The following is a 14016-nucleotide window of genomic DNA, read 5'->3' on the forward strand; positions in this document are numbered from 1 at the left end:
GACCACAAGACTAGTTTTTGGAGGAGGAAAACAAGAAAAAAAATATTCTGAATCTCAGAAGCCAGAACAGCAAGAGGGATCGCTGTGCAGTGAAAGCAGCAATCCCTCTTGCTGTTCTGGCTTCTGTGATAGCTGCACAGCCTGCATTCGCTCCATAAGATGCACACACATTTCTCCTTACTTTTTAGGAGGGAAAGAGTGAGTCTTATAGAGCAAAAAATACGGTAACTCTTTTCGTTGTTGTTTTTACTAGGGGCTGTGCTCCTGCTTGCTCCACCCCCTCCATGCAACTACCAAGCTCCCTTTTCACCTTCCCTGCCATTTCCAGGCTTCCTCCCCTCTCTTGTGCAACCCACACCCAGGACACAAAACAACTGGCAGCATCACCTCCAGATCTTCCTCTCTCCCCCTCGGCTGCAGCTACTAAGCACTTTTTTCACCTTCCACCCAGTTATGAAAGAATGTACATCTAAGAGCAAAAGCTGCAAGAAAGAATACTTTTTTTTTGCATATCTTAAATAGAATCTACTTTAATTTTCATTCAAATGGCCACTTAAGTAATAGCAACTAGCTGAAATATACAAACAGAAACTGTACCAGTTATACGCTTGTTCAGGCTCTACTTCTGTGTTAACTTCTGAATCGGGCTTTAACCTGTTAATGAACTTTCAATCTCGTTCTTTTTAAGCAACTCCACATGCAGAAAGAGCTTCCTATTCCTTTATAGGTTTTCTTCTGAACCAACCAGCTAACCTAAACATGCTTCAGAGCTTCACATGCCAGAAAATATATTATTAATTCCCTCAGTTACGTAATTGAACATATTTGGTGGCTAACACTACTATGTGACATACTTTCTATTACCTTCAAGTCACTTTTTTATATTAAAACCATTCATCTAAAATGCCATTATAGATCAGGAACTGTACACCTTTTATCACTAGTTTATTTTGTGAGCATATGAACTTCTAACGTATTAGGATTATGGCCAGACTCAGTCCACTAAGTGTGATGGGTTGTTCTTGGTTTTTTTTTATTAAAAAAAACTTTATTAAAATGTTTTGGATACAGACAAACCTTCTCTGCAAACATGTTTCACGTTTCCAGAAATGGGAAGTTAAAACATTTTGCTAACAGAATGACATGTTCTCTCGCCTTCCAATCTGTAATCCAGTTTCTAAAGTATATATTAAACTTTATATCCATACATTGCAAGGAGTTAAGACTTGTCTAATGACAATACATGGCAAGGCGGAGGGGGGAAAGGTCAGAGCTATTCACAAGTACTTTCTCCAGTGGTTGAGACACCACCTTCATAGAAAACTATGCCTCTACTGGGCACAAATTCTATAGCTCTGTTCACTAGGGTCTTCCCTTTAAGCATGGAACTTGAGTATGTCACTTCTGGTAAGGGGTTACCAGGTCGCATATTGTTTCAAGAACAATTCCATTAGCATTCCTTGAATGTAACATCCAACAGGAGAACTCTAGGTGGTCAATACTGGAGATTCAAATAATATAGTAACTGATCAGTTAAAGTCAAGTGTGTTTGCATGACCACTGTAGTTTGACGTGGTTCTCTACACCTCCTTGGCCACACAGTCATAGGCACGGTGGCCTGGGGAGATATTTACAGATTGAAAAGCTTCTGTAAAATCAAAAGGCTTCACAGAGACAAGATTAAAAGAGAAATCAATGACGATGCTATATGCAGCCATTTTTGGTGAAGACACTGCAAATAGGTCAAGAATTACAAGTATTCTGTAAGTGGAAAGAGAGCCTTATTGATCCTGATCAGACTTCTTGTTATGCTTTTCAGGAAGTTTACTGTTGCACGCTTCTTTCTAATGATGGTTCAGCTTAAACTACCCTGGGAGTACCCCAACTGTATTAAGCTTTACAGGTCAGATGCATCAACCGGTGTAATTTAAGAGTACCATGTTAGCAATACATTCTCTTCCTCTTGCTGGCAGAGAAAGTGTAAATTCTCCTGTCTTTACAGCTGCATTACATGCTTCAGTGGAATCCATTAAGTGTTTGGGTAAATAGCAACACATTTTGACATGCCCGAGTGCTGAGTGAATGTGGCAAAACTCAGAAGTTGTTTTAAAAAAACCAAAAAACGATTTTCACACCACCAGCACAAAAACCTGGAATTTCAAACTATTAATGGTTATGTTAAGGACTTATTTCCCTTTCAAAGATTTTGATGCAGAGACAAAAGGTGCTAGATCACAGGAACTAACCATCAAGTTAACCTACTCAAGTCCTAGCAACAGAGTGCACCTTTCAGCAGAAAAAGTGCCTATGGCACAAAAAAAGAGTTCTTCTGGTGTTTTGCTATTTTGCATTTCCTCTTCCGTAACAAAATTTAGCACACAAGTCATCTCAAGAGTTTTCAGACTCTGAGCCACCAATCTCTTGCATCTATCAGTGAAATACACTGCCAGCGAGCACTAAAATAATTTCACCTAAAGCCCCATCATACTCCTTTAAAGGAGACTGATGTCTACTTGTGGTTTCTTTAAAATGGAAAATGAAGATGTCTAGGCAAGTAATGAAATTTCAAACACAAGCTCTGTTGAATATAAAAGAAACAGGGTTAGTTTACATTAACAGCATTATGATATGCATTTGGTGGAAAAATTTAATGCTACAGTAACCCAACAAAATAAACTCATGATTTCTACTGCATTTTTTTCCAGCAGTTGCCTGCAATGTAGAACAAACCATATCACAAGCCTGAAACAACTGTTCCGCTGCTGCTGCAGAGAAGGGGGATAAGAAGACTGCCGACAAAGGAAGTGGTGGTAACTTTGAGAGGTGGGCTAAGGTGATTAACCGCATTTCAGACTCCTATGCATAATGACATGGAAAGCTAGAAGAAGTGTGTCTGCATGTGCGTTCCATTTCCCTCCCCAACTAAAACCCCTGTAAATTAAAGAAAACAAATCATTGCACAAGTCAGTCCCAATAGCACCATCTTCATGATCAAACAGTGTGACAGCACAACCATCTTACAGGGCAACTGAGCCCATCTTTCTGTTCACTAAGAATTATTAATATCATGATAGCTGGTTCAGTAATTTGGGATCTCTCTATCTAAATAACATTTAAATAGATTAATAAAAACCCTATCGAATTCTGGCCCAAACAAGATGAATGCTAACTTAAGAAATCTAAAGGGACACAGTTCACATTAAACACTTTCTTTAAAAAATAGAATTGCTTTTTCCAAAGTCAATTGGCCACAGTGGTGAGACAGGTTCTCTTTTCCAGCCACTCAGAGCGCTGTGTGCAGTTTTGCGTTCCAACTCACCAGCCCCATTGTAACTGAAAGCCATGGTTTCCATGGGAAACAATGGCAACTGGAAGTGACAACAATCTGCACCAGTGTGTAGAGTGTTATCTCCCAGACAAAGGGAAAAGAATTGTGTCACCACTGTGATATTGGGTAAGTGAAGACAGGAGTCTCTCGGTCATTGCCAGTATGCGGTTGGAGAGCCTTCCATGTTCTAATAGAAAAGTCCATAAGGAAGCTGTGAACAGGATCAGTCCAGGAGTAGATTTCTCTCCAAGTATCAGTCAATATACTGCGATAGCCAGCGAAAACCTTCACCGTAGCCTTGCCTCTTCAGTACACTGCACATGAACACTTCCATGGGACGTGTGTTCAAGTCCTTCTGTGGCACATTCCCCTAGAGTCAAACAAGAATTCATTCACAGAGACTCAGTTGTGGAATTCTTAAAACAGTAAAAGAGTTACGCATGGCTTCAAACACAAACAAAACTTTCTTAAAAATTAGGGGTAGGGAACTTCTGAGCTGCAGGCCAATCATGGTGCACTGGGGTTTACATTTGGCCTGCAATGCCATTTTTTAAAAACACACCCACCTGCCAATCAACTGACAACACTCCAACAGGGCGGGTGGGTGTGATCACCTGAGGGGCAACGTTTGATTCTATGTCGGCTGTGTGCACCAGTTCCCCTGTTGGGAACTGATGTGTACAGCCAAATCAGCAGGATTTAACTCACCCTCATCAGCTGGTGAGTAGGGTAAATTCCTCCCCAGTTTGGCATGCAGTCTGGTGCAGCCAAAGCTCAGTGTAGGGCTGTCTGAAACCCCTTTTGCAAACAGCTGAGCTATATTTAATTGTAATCATTTTAAATTGTAAATTTCACAAATATATAAAATGGTATTTTTGAATTTTTGACTGAAATGGTATTTTTGACTGAAACATAGTATGCAGTACATAAATGCAAGAAACAAAAATAAAATTTGCTGTATATCCATAGAGGTCAGGTAAGCATGAACATATGTATCACATTTTAAAATCTCAGTATATGTATCAGCCAGCAATGTTCTTGTGTTTTTTACGTTCAGTCTATGTAAAAATAAATGGAACCCAACTGGACAACAAAAATGGCAATATTAAGAAATCGCCGTATGCAAAATTCAATCTCCTAAGGCATTACTGTTGCCCTGAAAGTTGCTATTCTCCAATAAAGGAACTTCAAATGGAGACTCAAGCAGGAAATGGTTAAATCGGAGAAGCTTGATTTGATTTGTTTAGGCTTTAAATCTAGATAAAGCATGTCCTTTAGTAGGCATTCATTAACACAACGACTTAAGGCTCCCTATGTTATTAGTAACGATTGCTATTGTGAATGATCTTGTATATATTTATGCTTTACTAGATTTGTCACACTAGATTTGTCCTTGCTCACTTTTTACAATTCTCTCTCTACACCCACGTATACATGTATCCTCCAACTGAAGGTAACATTTCATGCCTCTGATGAAGTAGACCAGAAAAGCTTATGACACAATAAATCTATTAGTCTTTAAAGTGTCAGGAAATTTTGTTGTTCATCTCTTTTCGGGGAACCCAGGGGTTCACATACTATACAAGTTTGGTCATTTCTAACTGCACATAGGAGAAAGAATTCCAAAAAGGAGCAAATATACCAAATAAAGCTATTCTACGAAAGTGAGCTCTTGCAGTTCTCCTTGACCAATTGTACTTCTATTATAGCTTTGACTAAAACTAGCCTTTTACTTAACAAATTGCCTGGTAGCCATTGGTGACCAGGAATTACATGGTGAGCGAGGGGGCTGGTGGAGAGGGAGGGATCTCTTGTTTTCCTCTTCTGCTAGAGCTCTTTGTTTCTGCACTGGCTGAGGAAGAAAGGCAGTCAGCCTGTTTGGTAGAAGGCAATTTTCCCCACTAGTCTTTTAAGAAGTTTCTCCCCTTCATGGGCTAGCACAGAAACACAGGCTACTAACCTCTTTAGTAGGCTAGTAAAACTACTAATATTTGCATCACACACAGATGTACTGAAAGCCTGTTATCTGTCCTTTTCCAGTATTTTAAAAGCCATTAGAACTTCAGATTTCAAGACTTGGATCTTGAAATACCACTCTACTGAGAGAGCTTTTAAAAGGATATCAGTCTTGCAATACGGTATATCAATTTTCTTATTTTTATGACCAGCTTTGGCTTCTTACCTTTCCTGTGGTCTGCCCATAAAGCCCAAAAATCTCTCGCAGCTTTTCCTCACTGATAGCTTCTGGTCTGTCAATTTTGTTACCCAAGATAAGAATTGGCACATTTGATATTGTTTCATCAGTCATTAGTGCCTAATAGGAAAAAGAGAATTACATGTGCGTCATAACATATCTGCAGCAATGATTCTCAATAAATCCCAAACAGTTTCTTGTCTATTATCATACATAAAATCTTTGCACTACTGTACAAAGTGAGGCATCACGGTAGTTGCACTTGACTTACAGTGAAGTCCGACATAAGCTTATTGAAAAGTATGTTCAGGCCTAAAACTGTTTCTAGAACTTAGATGCTTTAACTACTACTGCCTTGTTTTCATTCTCCACTTCATATTTATTAGATTTTTCTCATTATGACACCTCTTCTCTTTCACACAGTCTTAAGATCCAATTTTTCAGGTGACAGAAAGGAAGAGAGATTCTATACAGGCTCCAACCGGCTGTGTAAAACTGGGGGGAAGCTACATACATTAAGCTCCACTTTGGACTCCAAAAGACGTGCATGATCTGCGCAGTCCACTAAAAAGACAATCCCATTAATCGCTGGTAGATAATTCTTCCAAACACGCCGAGCTAAAAGGGAAAGAAAAGCATTTTTATAAAGGTAACACAGCCACCAGCTGCAATACCCAAGAAGGGCAGAATTTTGGTCACGAGTGTTTCTCGACACATTTTCAAATTCCAGCTTGCCATTATAATCAAAGTCAACGACGTCACTAGTAGCTACTGCATGTGCTTATCTTATCCCCTGCAGTGCAGGGGATGGACTAGATGACCCTTGGGGCGCCTTAATTCCTTTATTTCTATGGCAAGCGCTCACTTCACACCTATGCTCAGTAATTTAAAAAGTATACATTATGTGAACTAGCTTCAAAATGTCAGTACTTCCACATTTTCAGGGCCATTTCTTGAGGCCAACCTTGTTCTGCTTTAAAAACCCCAGCTACATTTTATCTCCATGTGGTTGTTTCTACAAGAGAGCTGTTTCCGTAAGGAGAATTAGAACGGCTATTAGCCACAATAACTATGTTCCACCTCCTCTACTGAAGGCAGTACCCCTGTGGATACTCAGGTCCCGTTTGCAAGCATCCTGAGGCATCTGGTTAGCATGTGTGAGCACAGGATGCTGGACTAGATGGGCTTTTGGACTGACTTAGCTGTGAGGTTCTTTTCATGGTGGATGTTGCTATAACATCAAGTATTACGATATCCCCAGAGCAAACAAAAATTGTATTTTTAAAAAAATGTACAGACTTGGCTTGTATAAAAATGTGTTGTTTCAAACTCCCCCCCCCCCCCCCACAAAGGGAAGTGTGGAGTAAAGACCCAAAGGTTTATTTTGGGTGTGTGGGAGTGGTGAAAGGGCACTCTTCGTTTCAAGTGCCCCCCCCCTTTGAGAACAGGGGTTGTCATATCATTCCAGATCATGCAAGTGTGGAGCCAAGAGGGAAAAGTATGGTTTGAGGAGAAAAGCATGGCAACAAGAGGTCCACAAACTCTAGCTTGTGATTCAAAATTCATGTAACAATAAACCGACAGCGAGGAAAAAACAACATAAATTGATGGGTTGCCATGCCAAGTAAATTTGGACTTTGGCGGGGGGCGGTCACCATACCAAAAAGGTTGAGAACCATGATGGCATCACCATGACCAGCTAATTAAAACTCCCAGTTAATAATTTGCTACGTCAAAATAACCAACACCAAGACAGAAACACTTATCAATCGCAAATCACAAGACGGGGAACGTTGCTTTTACCTTGTTCATGGCCACCGAGATCAAAAGTTGTGAAAGTCATTCCTGCAATTGTCAGCTCTTCTGATGCTGCAGCAAAGAAGGAAAATATTTTATGAACTCCGGTACTGGTTGGTTGTACTGTTTCTCTCACATATAAAAATGCCTGCATCTAAGAGAAGCCATTCAGGACAAACCAGACTTTAAAAGCATGGATGGCTAACCTGCTGCCATCCAGATGCAGTCCAATGACAACAGCAGCAGTTCCCATCATCCCAGGCCACTGGCTGTTTGTGGCTGAGGAGCTGGACTCTAGCAATGGCTGAAGGGCTAAGACCCTAGCCTTAAAGCACCACCTAAGTCTAAAATTTAAACTTTCAAATCCTTCAAATGACATGGAATTATTTTTAATTCTAGCTTATAAAAATTTACCAAGCATAATGTGCATTTAATGACACAGTAGCCTATAATCTCTTACTAGTTTTTTATAATATTATTAATCGTTACAAAAGGTATTAGGCTTATAAGCCTTACTTTTCAAGGCAATGAAAACTGCTATTATACAACTTTTTTAAAACATACATGCCAGGCTCTAAGTCAGGCATAGCCAAACTTGGCCCTCCAGCTGTTTTGGGACTACAGCTCCCACCATCCCTAGCTAACAGGACCAGTGGTCAGGGATGATGGGAATTGTAGTCCCAAAACAGCTGGAGGGCCAAGTTTGGCCATGCCGGCTCTAAGTAGTCTAGTAACATACAGTAGCATTTTTTTTAAAAAAAATGACCTTAATAGATACCACCACCCAGAGCTATGAAAAGCTTACTTGGATGCAGGGTGGGCACATGTTGACCCAACCTGTCGTCCTTAAGCATGTGCAGAAGAGTGGTTTTGCCTGCATTATCCAAACCCAAGAAAACTAACTTTCCGGACTTCTTGTATAATCCTGCAGAACAGAAAAGCAGCATGTTAAAAAATGGAATAAGATCACTGGATCAAAGTAAGCGGTATAATTAGAATAAATGGATCTTGAAAACTGTATCTTGAATATCCATGCTACCTTGGGCACATTAACAGATGCTTTTCTACAGAGAACTGCCAGTGCTACTAGTGGAAGAAGGGAGCATTTGTGGAAGGGCTGAGGTTTCTAACTTGTACAGTATTGAAATTAAGACAGACTACTTCTTCTTAGGTACTATACAAAGCGGAAGTCTTTTGTTTTCATTGAATGTTGCTGCTTGCCCCTCTTACCCAGGTTTCTGTGCCCTTTAGTCTCCTAGAATTGTAAGCTATGATGTCTCCACCCTTTCCTTGTAATTGTACAATTACTTCCATATAGACTCCAATACATCTGATGAAGTTAGCCAAGAGGGAAAAGGGGAGAAGGATCATAGCTCAGTACAACACGTGCTTTAAATACGGAAGATCTCAGATTCAATTCTTGGCATCTCCTGGTGGGGATAGGACAGTTTCCTTTCTTAAAATCTGAAGAGCTGCAGCCTATCAACTAGAGATGGGACTGCAAAGTAGCAGAGGAGGGTTAGGGGAGTGTGTAGAATTTTGGCACTGTACAGGGTGCTGCTGAAATTTGAGACCCACTGTAGGTAGCCAGTTTTAAGAAATTAAAAATTAGCAAGGTCTCTAGGGCAAATGAGTAAAATGACACATTCAGAATTAGAAAAGACAGAGGGGTGAAAATGGCATCAGATAATGTGCCACCACCTCTCAGTTCCTAGTAGCAGAATGTGTGAAAACCAGCAGTTCAGATGTTAACACTAAGCCCAAGAGAACTGTTCATAGGTGAACATTTGAAGCCTTACCTAGAAACTGCAGAACACTGCTGAAGCCATTGTAGATCCATTCAAATATGAATGACATTGTGGGAGATCAATTGCCTAGGAGGAAAAATAAAAGCAATTGTTTGTGAATTTTGGCTATATACCAGAACATTTCAGCTATCATAATTTCCTATGAACTAGAAAGTTGCCATTTAAGAGAGACCAGCAGAAAAACAAAATTGTGTGGTAGCTATGAAGATAGCAGGAACAAATCAACACTTCCTCCCTCAAGCAGGGAATATAAGCTAAACAGTTTGCACAATGGCTCCTATGTTTTCAACTGACTCTCTGTACCAGCATATTTGATATGCATAGCAGGTTACTCTAACCCCATATGAAGTCAAGTTCTATTCTTAGTAGAAATGTTACGAGGTGTCTTCCCGAAGCTTCCAAATATATATTACTTCTTATGCAAGACTTTGAGTGACAGCCCCACAAATCACAAAAAGAAAATATAGAAGAGAAATTAAATTGATTTCTCTTGGTTGGGAGCCTTTCATTTCAGATTTATGCACCAAAACAAGTCTTTAGGGGCCTTTGTAAAGGGCTAACAAGTGCCACAGCTACCATATAGCTGTGGATCCCCTGCCTTGTCACTGCATATGGTGAACACAAATAAAGGTTCTGCTTCTGCAGCTAGTGTGTTTAGGGAACACTCAAGTAAGCAAGGTACATAAGCCACTGGCATCCATTTCTCTCAGAATACAATGGAAGAATGCATGGATACACATTCATCTTAACTGAGGGTGGGAAAAGTTATTCCTTGCTTCAGTATGGACCACAGCAGGTGAAACATGCTCCACAAAACACACAATAGCACTCACTATGCTCACAAATGTTCTTACAAAAAGTACCCATGGATACCAATATTAAGGCCGTTTAATTGGTGCTCAGACCACATCTTCTTCGGTTCATCTAATTCCAAATGGATAACTTTTAAACTTCTAATGTATTTATAAATTCAAAAGCATGGAATCCAAATGTTACAACAAAACTGCTGCTTGAATTACAAGAGGGAGTGGAATGCAAAGCAAAGGCTACAGAGCTAAAATTGGGAGGGGGTTAGGGTGGGGACATTTTCCTCATAAATTTGAACACTGAACAAGTTACCCACCAACTTTTCTGTCTAAAGTCTAGCATTACCAGATAATAATCCTTCCTTATTTCAACACAGCTACACAAATAGGATACCATGAATTCCAAGCTTAATCAGTCAGCGCTCAGCCCCATAAACAGACTGATGCCAAGAAAAGGTTCTGAAGTCTGAACCAGTTGACATTCCTGCATTGCAGGGGACTGGCCTAGATGACCCTTGGGTTCCCTTCCAACGTCTGTGATTCTGACAACAAAACTATTGTCAGCACTTACAGAGTGCCATTTGCCGTTACTACTAATAAAGTAAATGAACTTCCATGATTTCTAGGATAGAGGGCATGAATTCCAGAAAGGCTTATGGCTCAAAACATTTTGGTTATTTTAAAAGTTAGCTGTCAAACTATTCAGTTACCATGGGGGGGGGGAGTATTTTTAACATAAATTTACAAAGGTTACAGCAGTGTTTCCCATACCTGTGTCTCCAGCAGTTTTTGGACTACCAATTCCCATCATCCCTGACCACTGGTCCTGCCAGCTAGGGATGATGGGAGTTGTAGTCCAAAAACTGCTGGTGACCCAAGTTTGGAAATTAACCCTGGGTTACAATACACTCCCAAGAAATGAACAGCACCACTCATCCCTTCATCAAAGCTCACATAAAATCCAAATGCCAAGCCTGGGTTGCTATCTTTCCCCCCTACCCCTTGTGACTAACCAGAGTACATAACAACCAGAAACCCAAGAGGTGAACAGAATTCATTTGCCAAGAATTGGGAGCCTCCCATATATTTCTTTAAGGAACGAAAATGCCTATGAGCGAAGGGATAAAGGTGGCAATCCTACAGAGAGCAAACTGCCTTAGGGCGAAGTCAAAACTGAGGATGAGTAGCGGGTGGGCGGAATGTATACTGCTAGCAGTTCCGGCTATTCAAACCGACTACAACCTTACAACCCAAGCCAGCAACTACGTAGTTGGAGGACAACCAGGGTGGCAAGCCGTGCCTCTCCCTCCTGCCCCCCACAAAAAAATGCACAGGTGTCACTCTCATTCTCAAGAGACCGACACAGATTGCCATTTTTTGTGTGGGCGGGGGAGAGAGAGGTCACTACTCCACTGTTTCGGCACTCGCGCTTTCCAGCCCCGATTTTACAACACCGGTTTAGCATTACAACAACACCATTATTAGTATTAATACCCCACCTACCCTTTTTGTTTTTGAGGAGGGGAAGAATGGAAGTGAGAAAGGTGGGCTGTCAGCAGCTGAGCCTTGGGGACTTCGGGGACCCCCAAAATAAATAAACTAAAGGAGAACGACGGAGAGAGTTGAGGAGGAAGGAATTGAGGAGAGAGAGGAAAAAAAGAAAGAAAGAAAGGAGAGGGAAGCAATCCCGGCAAGCCACGTAAGAGAAGGAAAAGGCTCTCTAGCTAAGGCCGAGAGAGAGAGAAAGAGACAAATGGTGAGCCGGTGCCGAGAGGTCAATGGACAGACGGATAGAGACACAGGCACAAACACACATCCATTATATTATAATTATAATATATAATAAAATATAATGTATAATAAATATAATATAAAATATAATAATAAATTATCCGGGGGGGGGAGAGAGAGAGAGAGAAAAGAGCGGCTCCCTCCGGCTTCGGCCTCCTCAGACCACTCCTCCCCGCCCCCACCTCGCCTGCGTGTCACTTGCTCGCTTCCCTCCCTCCCTCCCTCCGTCTCGGCCGCTCAGCCGCCCGCCCGCCGGCCCAGGCCCAACGCCCATCCCGCGCCGCAGTCCCCGCCTTCCCCCGCGGCCTCCCTTCGCCCAGCGGCGGCTCCCTGTTACCGGACTGGGCGGCAGCAGCCTCGACCAACGACGGCGGCAAGCGGCTCCGACGGCTCCCCCTCACCCCTCCGCTCTTGCTCCTCAGCCGCCAGCGACACGCCGGAACTACGTAGCATCTCCTCCCTTCTCAGCGGCAGAGGCTACTTCCGGTGAGGGGGAAATGGGGCGGAGCTGGAGCGGAAGGCGGAGACGCCGCCGCCGCCGAGCCCTGCGCGCTACGTGTCAAGCGAGAGACGCAGTGACGTAAAGGATGGAGGCTCCGCCCACCGGGCGTCCAAGGCTACGGGCCCTAGAATGGCAGCGTTCGAAGGGATCCCTGTGGTCATCTAGCCCAGCCCCTGCAATGCAGGAAACTCCACATCCCGTCCAATGTCTGGGGGCGGCGGCGGGGAAATAACATCCCATCCAATATGAAACCATATCGGGCTTTGCTAGCTGGGATAGCTCAGTTGGCAGAACCTGAGTCGCTTAATCTTACGAGGCGTGGGTTCAAGTTTTATGTCGGGCAAAAGATTCCAGCATTGCAGGGGTTGGACTAGATGACCCCTGGGGTCCCTTCCAACTCTATGATTCTATAATTCAGTTCGGCTGTCTATGTGAGGAAGGTCCCTGCAGCTCAGTCACCCTTCCACTGCGGCATGCTGCTCTTGCGGTCGCCGCGCAGGTGGAAGCAGGGCATGAGCGCAGTAGCTGTCTTGCCCACTTGCGATCCCCAACCCAGCATTGGGTGTTTCCGAAGCTGGACGCAGCCACTGTGGCTAGGGGCCACTGACAGGCTCATCCTCAGTGAGTTTAAAGCCTGTTTTAAAGCCTTCCCACTTGGTGGCCATCGGTACCTCTTGCAGTAGCGGATTGCTTGATTTATGTGCTGTGTGAATTTCTGTTGTTTCCCTCAATCTTGGAAGGCTGTGAATTCTCCATGAGAAAACCCAATATTCGATTAGAAAATAAAGATCTGAACCTTTCTCTCTCTCTTTTTGGCCTGGTCAAAAAAGCATCCATCCATTTGCTTTTTGCAATGATCCTGCACTGTGCGTCTCAGGCCTCGCCAGCCTTCACACACACACACAGCAAATGCTGTTCTTTCACGTTCACTATCAAGTTCCACTCGAAAATGGATCTTTAACAGTATCAGGGCTTAGTCACACTTTTGCTTGTCCGAAGCCTAGAAAGCATGGGTCCGAGCAGTTTTGCCTTTGCCCTGCAGCTTACCCTCCCCCCCCGCCCAGGAAAAACTGCTTTTTAGCGCTAAACTGGGACAAACAGCAATCTGCAGAAAACCCAATTGCCATCTGTTCTGATTCAGCACTAAACTGTAGGCTTTCCCATGAGAAAACGGTGGGACAAGATTTGGATGAGCTCTCACTCTACATTTGCTTAGGCAGAGGGCCTTAGTGGGAGGCCCTCCCATCATATGTTAAGGTGATGAGTAATTATATAACATTTGGGAAAAATCTGAAGGCAGCCCAGTATAGCGAAGCTTTTGAAGGCTTTACTATGTTTTACATATGCTGGAAGTTGCCCAAAGTGGCTGGAGCAACCCAGTCAGATAGGTGGGATACAAATTATTATTTTGAACTGCATTTCCCAGTTTAATGCCCATTCACCCACTTGAGAGATCCTTTGGAGTGCCTCACAACTCACCCCGACTCTAGGTCATTTATGAATTAGTGGAAAGTGAGAGCACCTTATACCAATCCTGGAGGGGTGTCAACTTTCTACATCCCTTGGTGGGAAGAAATGCCCATTTATTCCTACTCTTCCCATTCCTCAACCAGTTACTGATCTGCAAGAAAACACGGTTGTGGTGTCTTTCTCTCCCATGTCCACTGAGCATGCCCTATGCCACTATGTACTTTTCTTTGGCCAGTTTAAGTCCTGCTTGCGTATGTTGTGTGTGTCAGGGGTGGCGAGAGGGGTAAAACAGGTTATGCTGCATCACAACTCCATTTCCC

General features: G+C 42.7%; 1 protein-coding gene across 2 annotated transcripts; it reads right to left on the reverse strand.

Annotated features, from left to right (window-relative positions):
- Positions 1-1012: 1012 nt before the first annotated feature.
- Positions 1013-12308, reverse strand: SAR1A (secretion associated Ras related GTPase 1A). 2 transcript variants are annotated; one of them, XM_083441473.1, is made up of 7 exons: positions 12062-12308; positions 9119-9193; positions 8125-8244; positions 7326-7391; positions 6037-6140; positions 5511-5642; positions 1013-3698 (listed from the first exon to the last, which is right to left on the reverse strand). In XM_083441473.1, exons 2-7 carry the CDS (start codon positions 9174-9176, stop codon positions 3582-3584), a joined length of 597 nt encoding a protein of 198 aa, XP_083297599.1. In that variant the 5' UTR covers positions 9177-9193; positions 12062-12308; the 3' UTR covers positions 1013-3581. The 2 variants fall into 2 exon arrangements, with proteins under 2 accessions (XP_083297599.1, XP_083297600.1); XM_083441474.1 differs by lacking the exon at positions 12062-12308 and adding an exon at positions 11437-11762.
- Positions 12309-14016: the final 1708 nt, after the last annotated feature.

The sequence above is a fragment of the Podarcis tiliguerta genome (assembly GCF_965153285.1).
Source record: "Podarcis tiliguerta genome assembly, chromosome: 5".
NCBI lineage: Eukaryota > Metazoa > Chordata > Lepidosauria > Squamata > Lacertidae > Podarcis > Podarcis tiliguerta.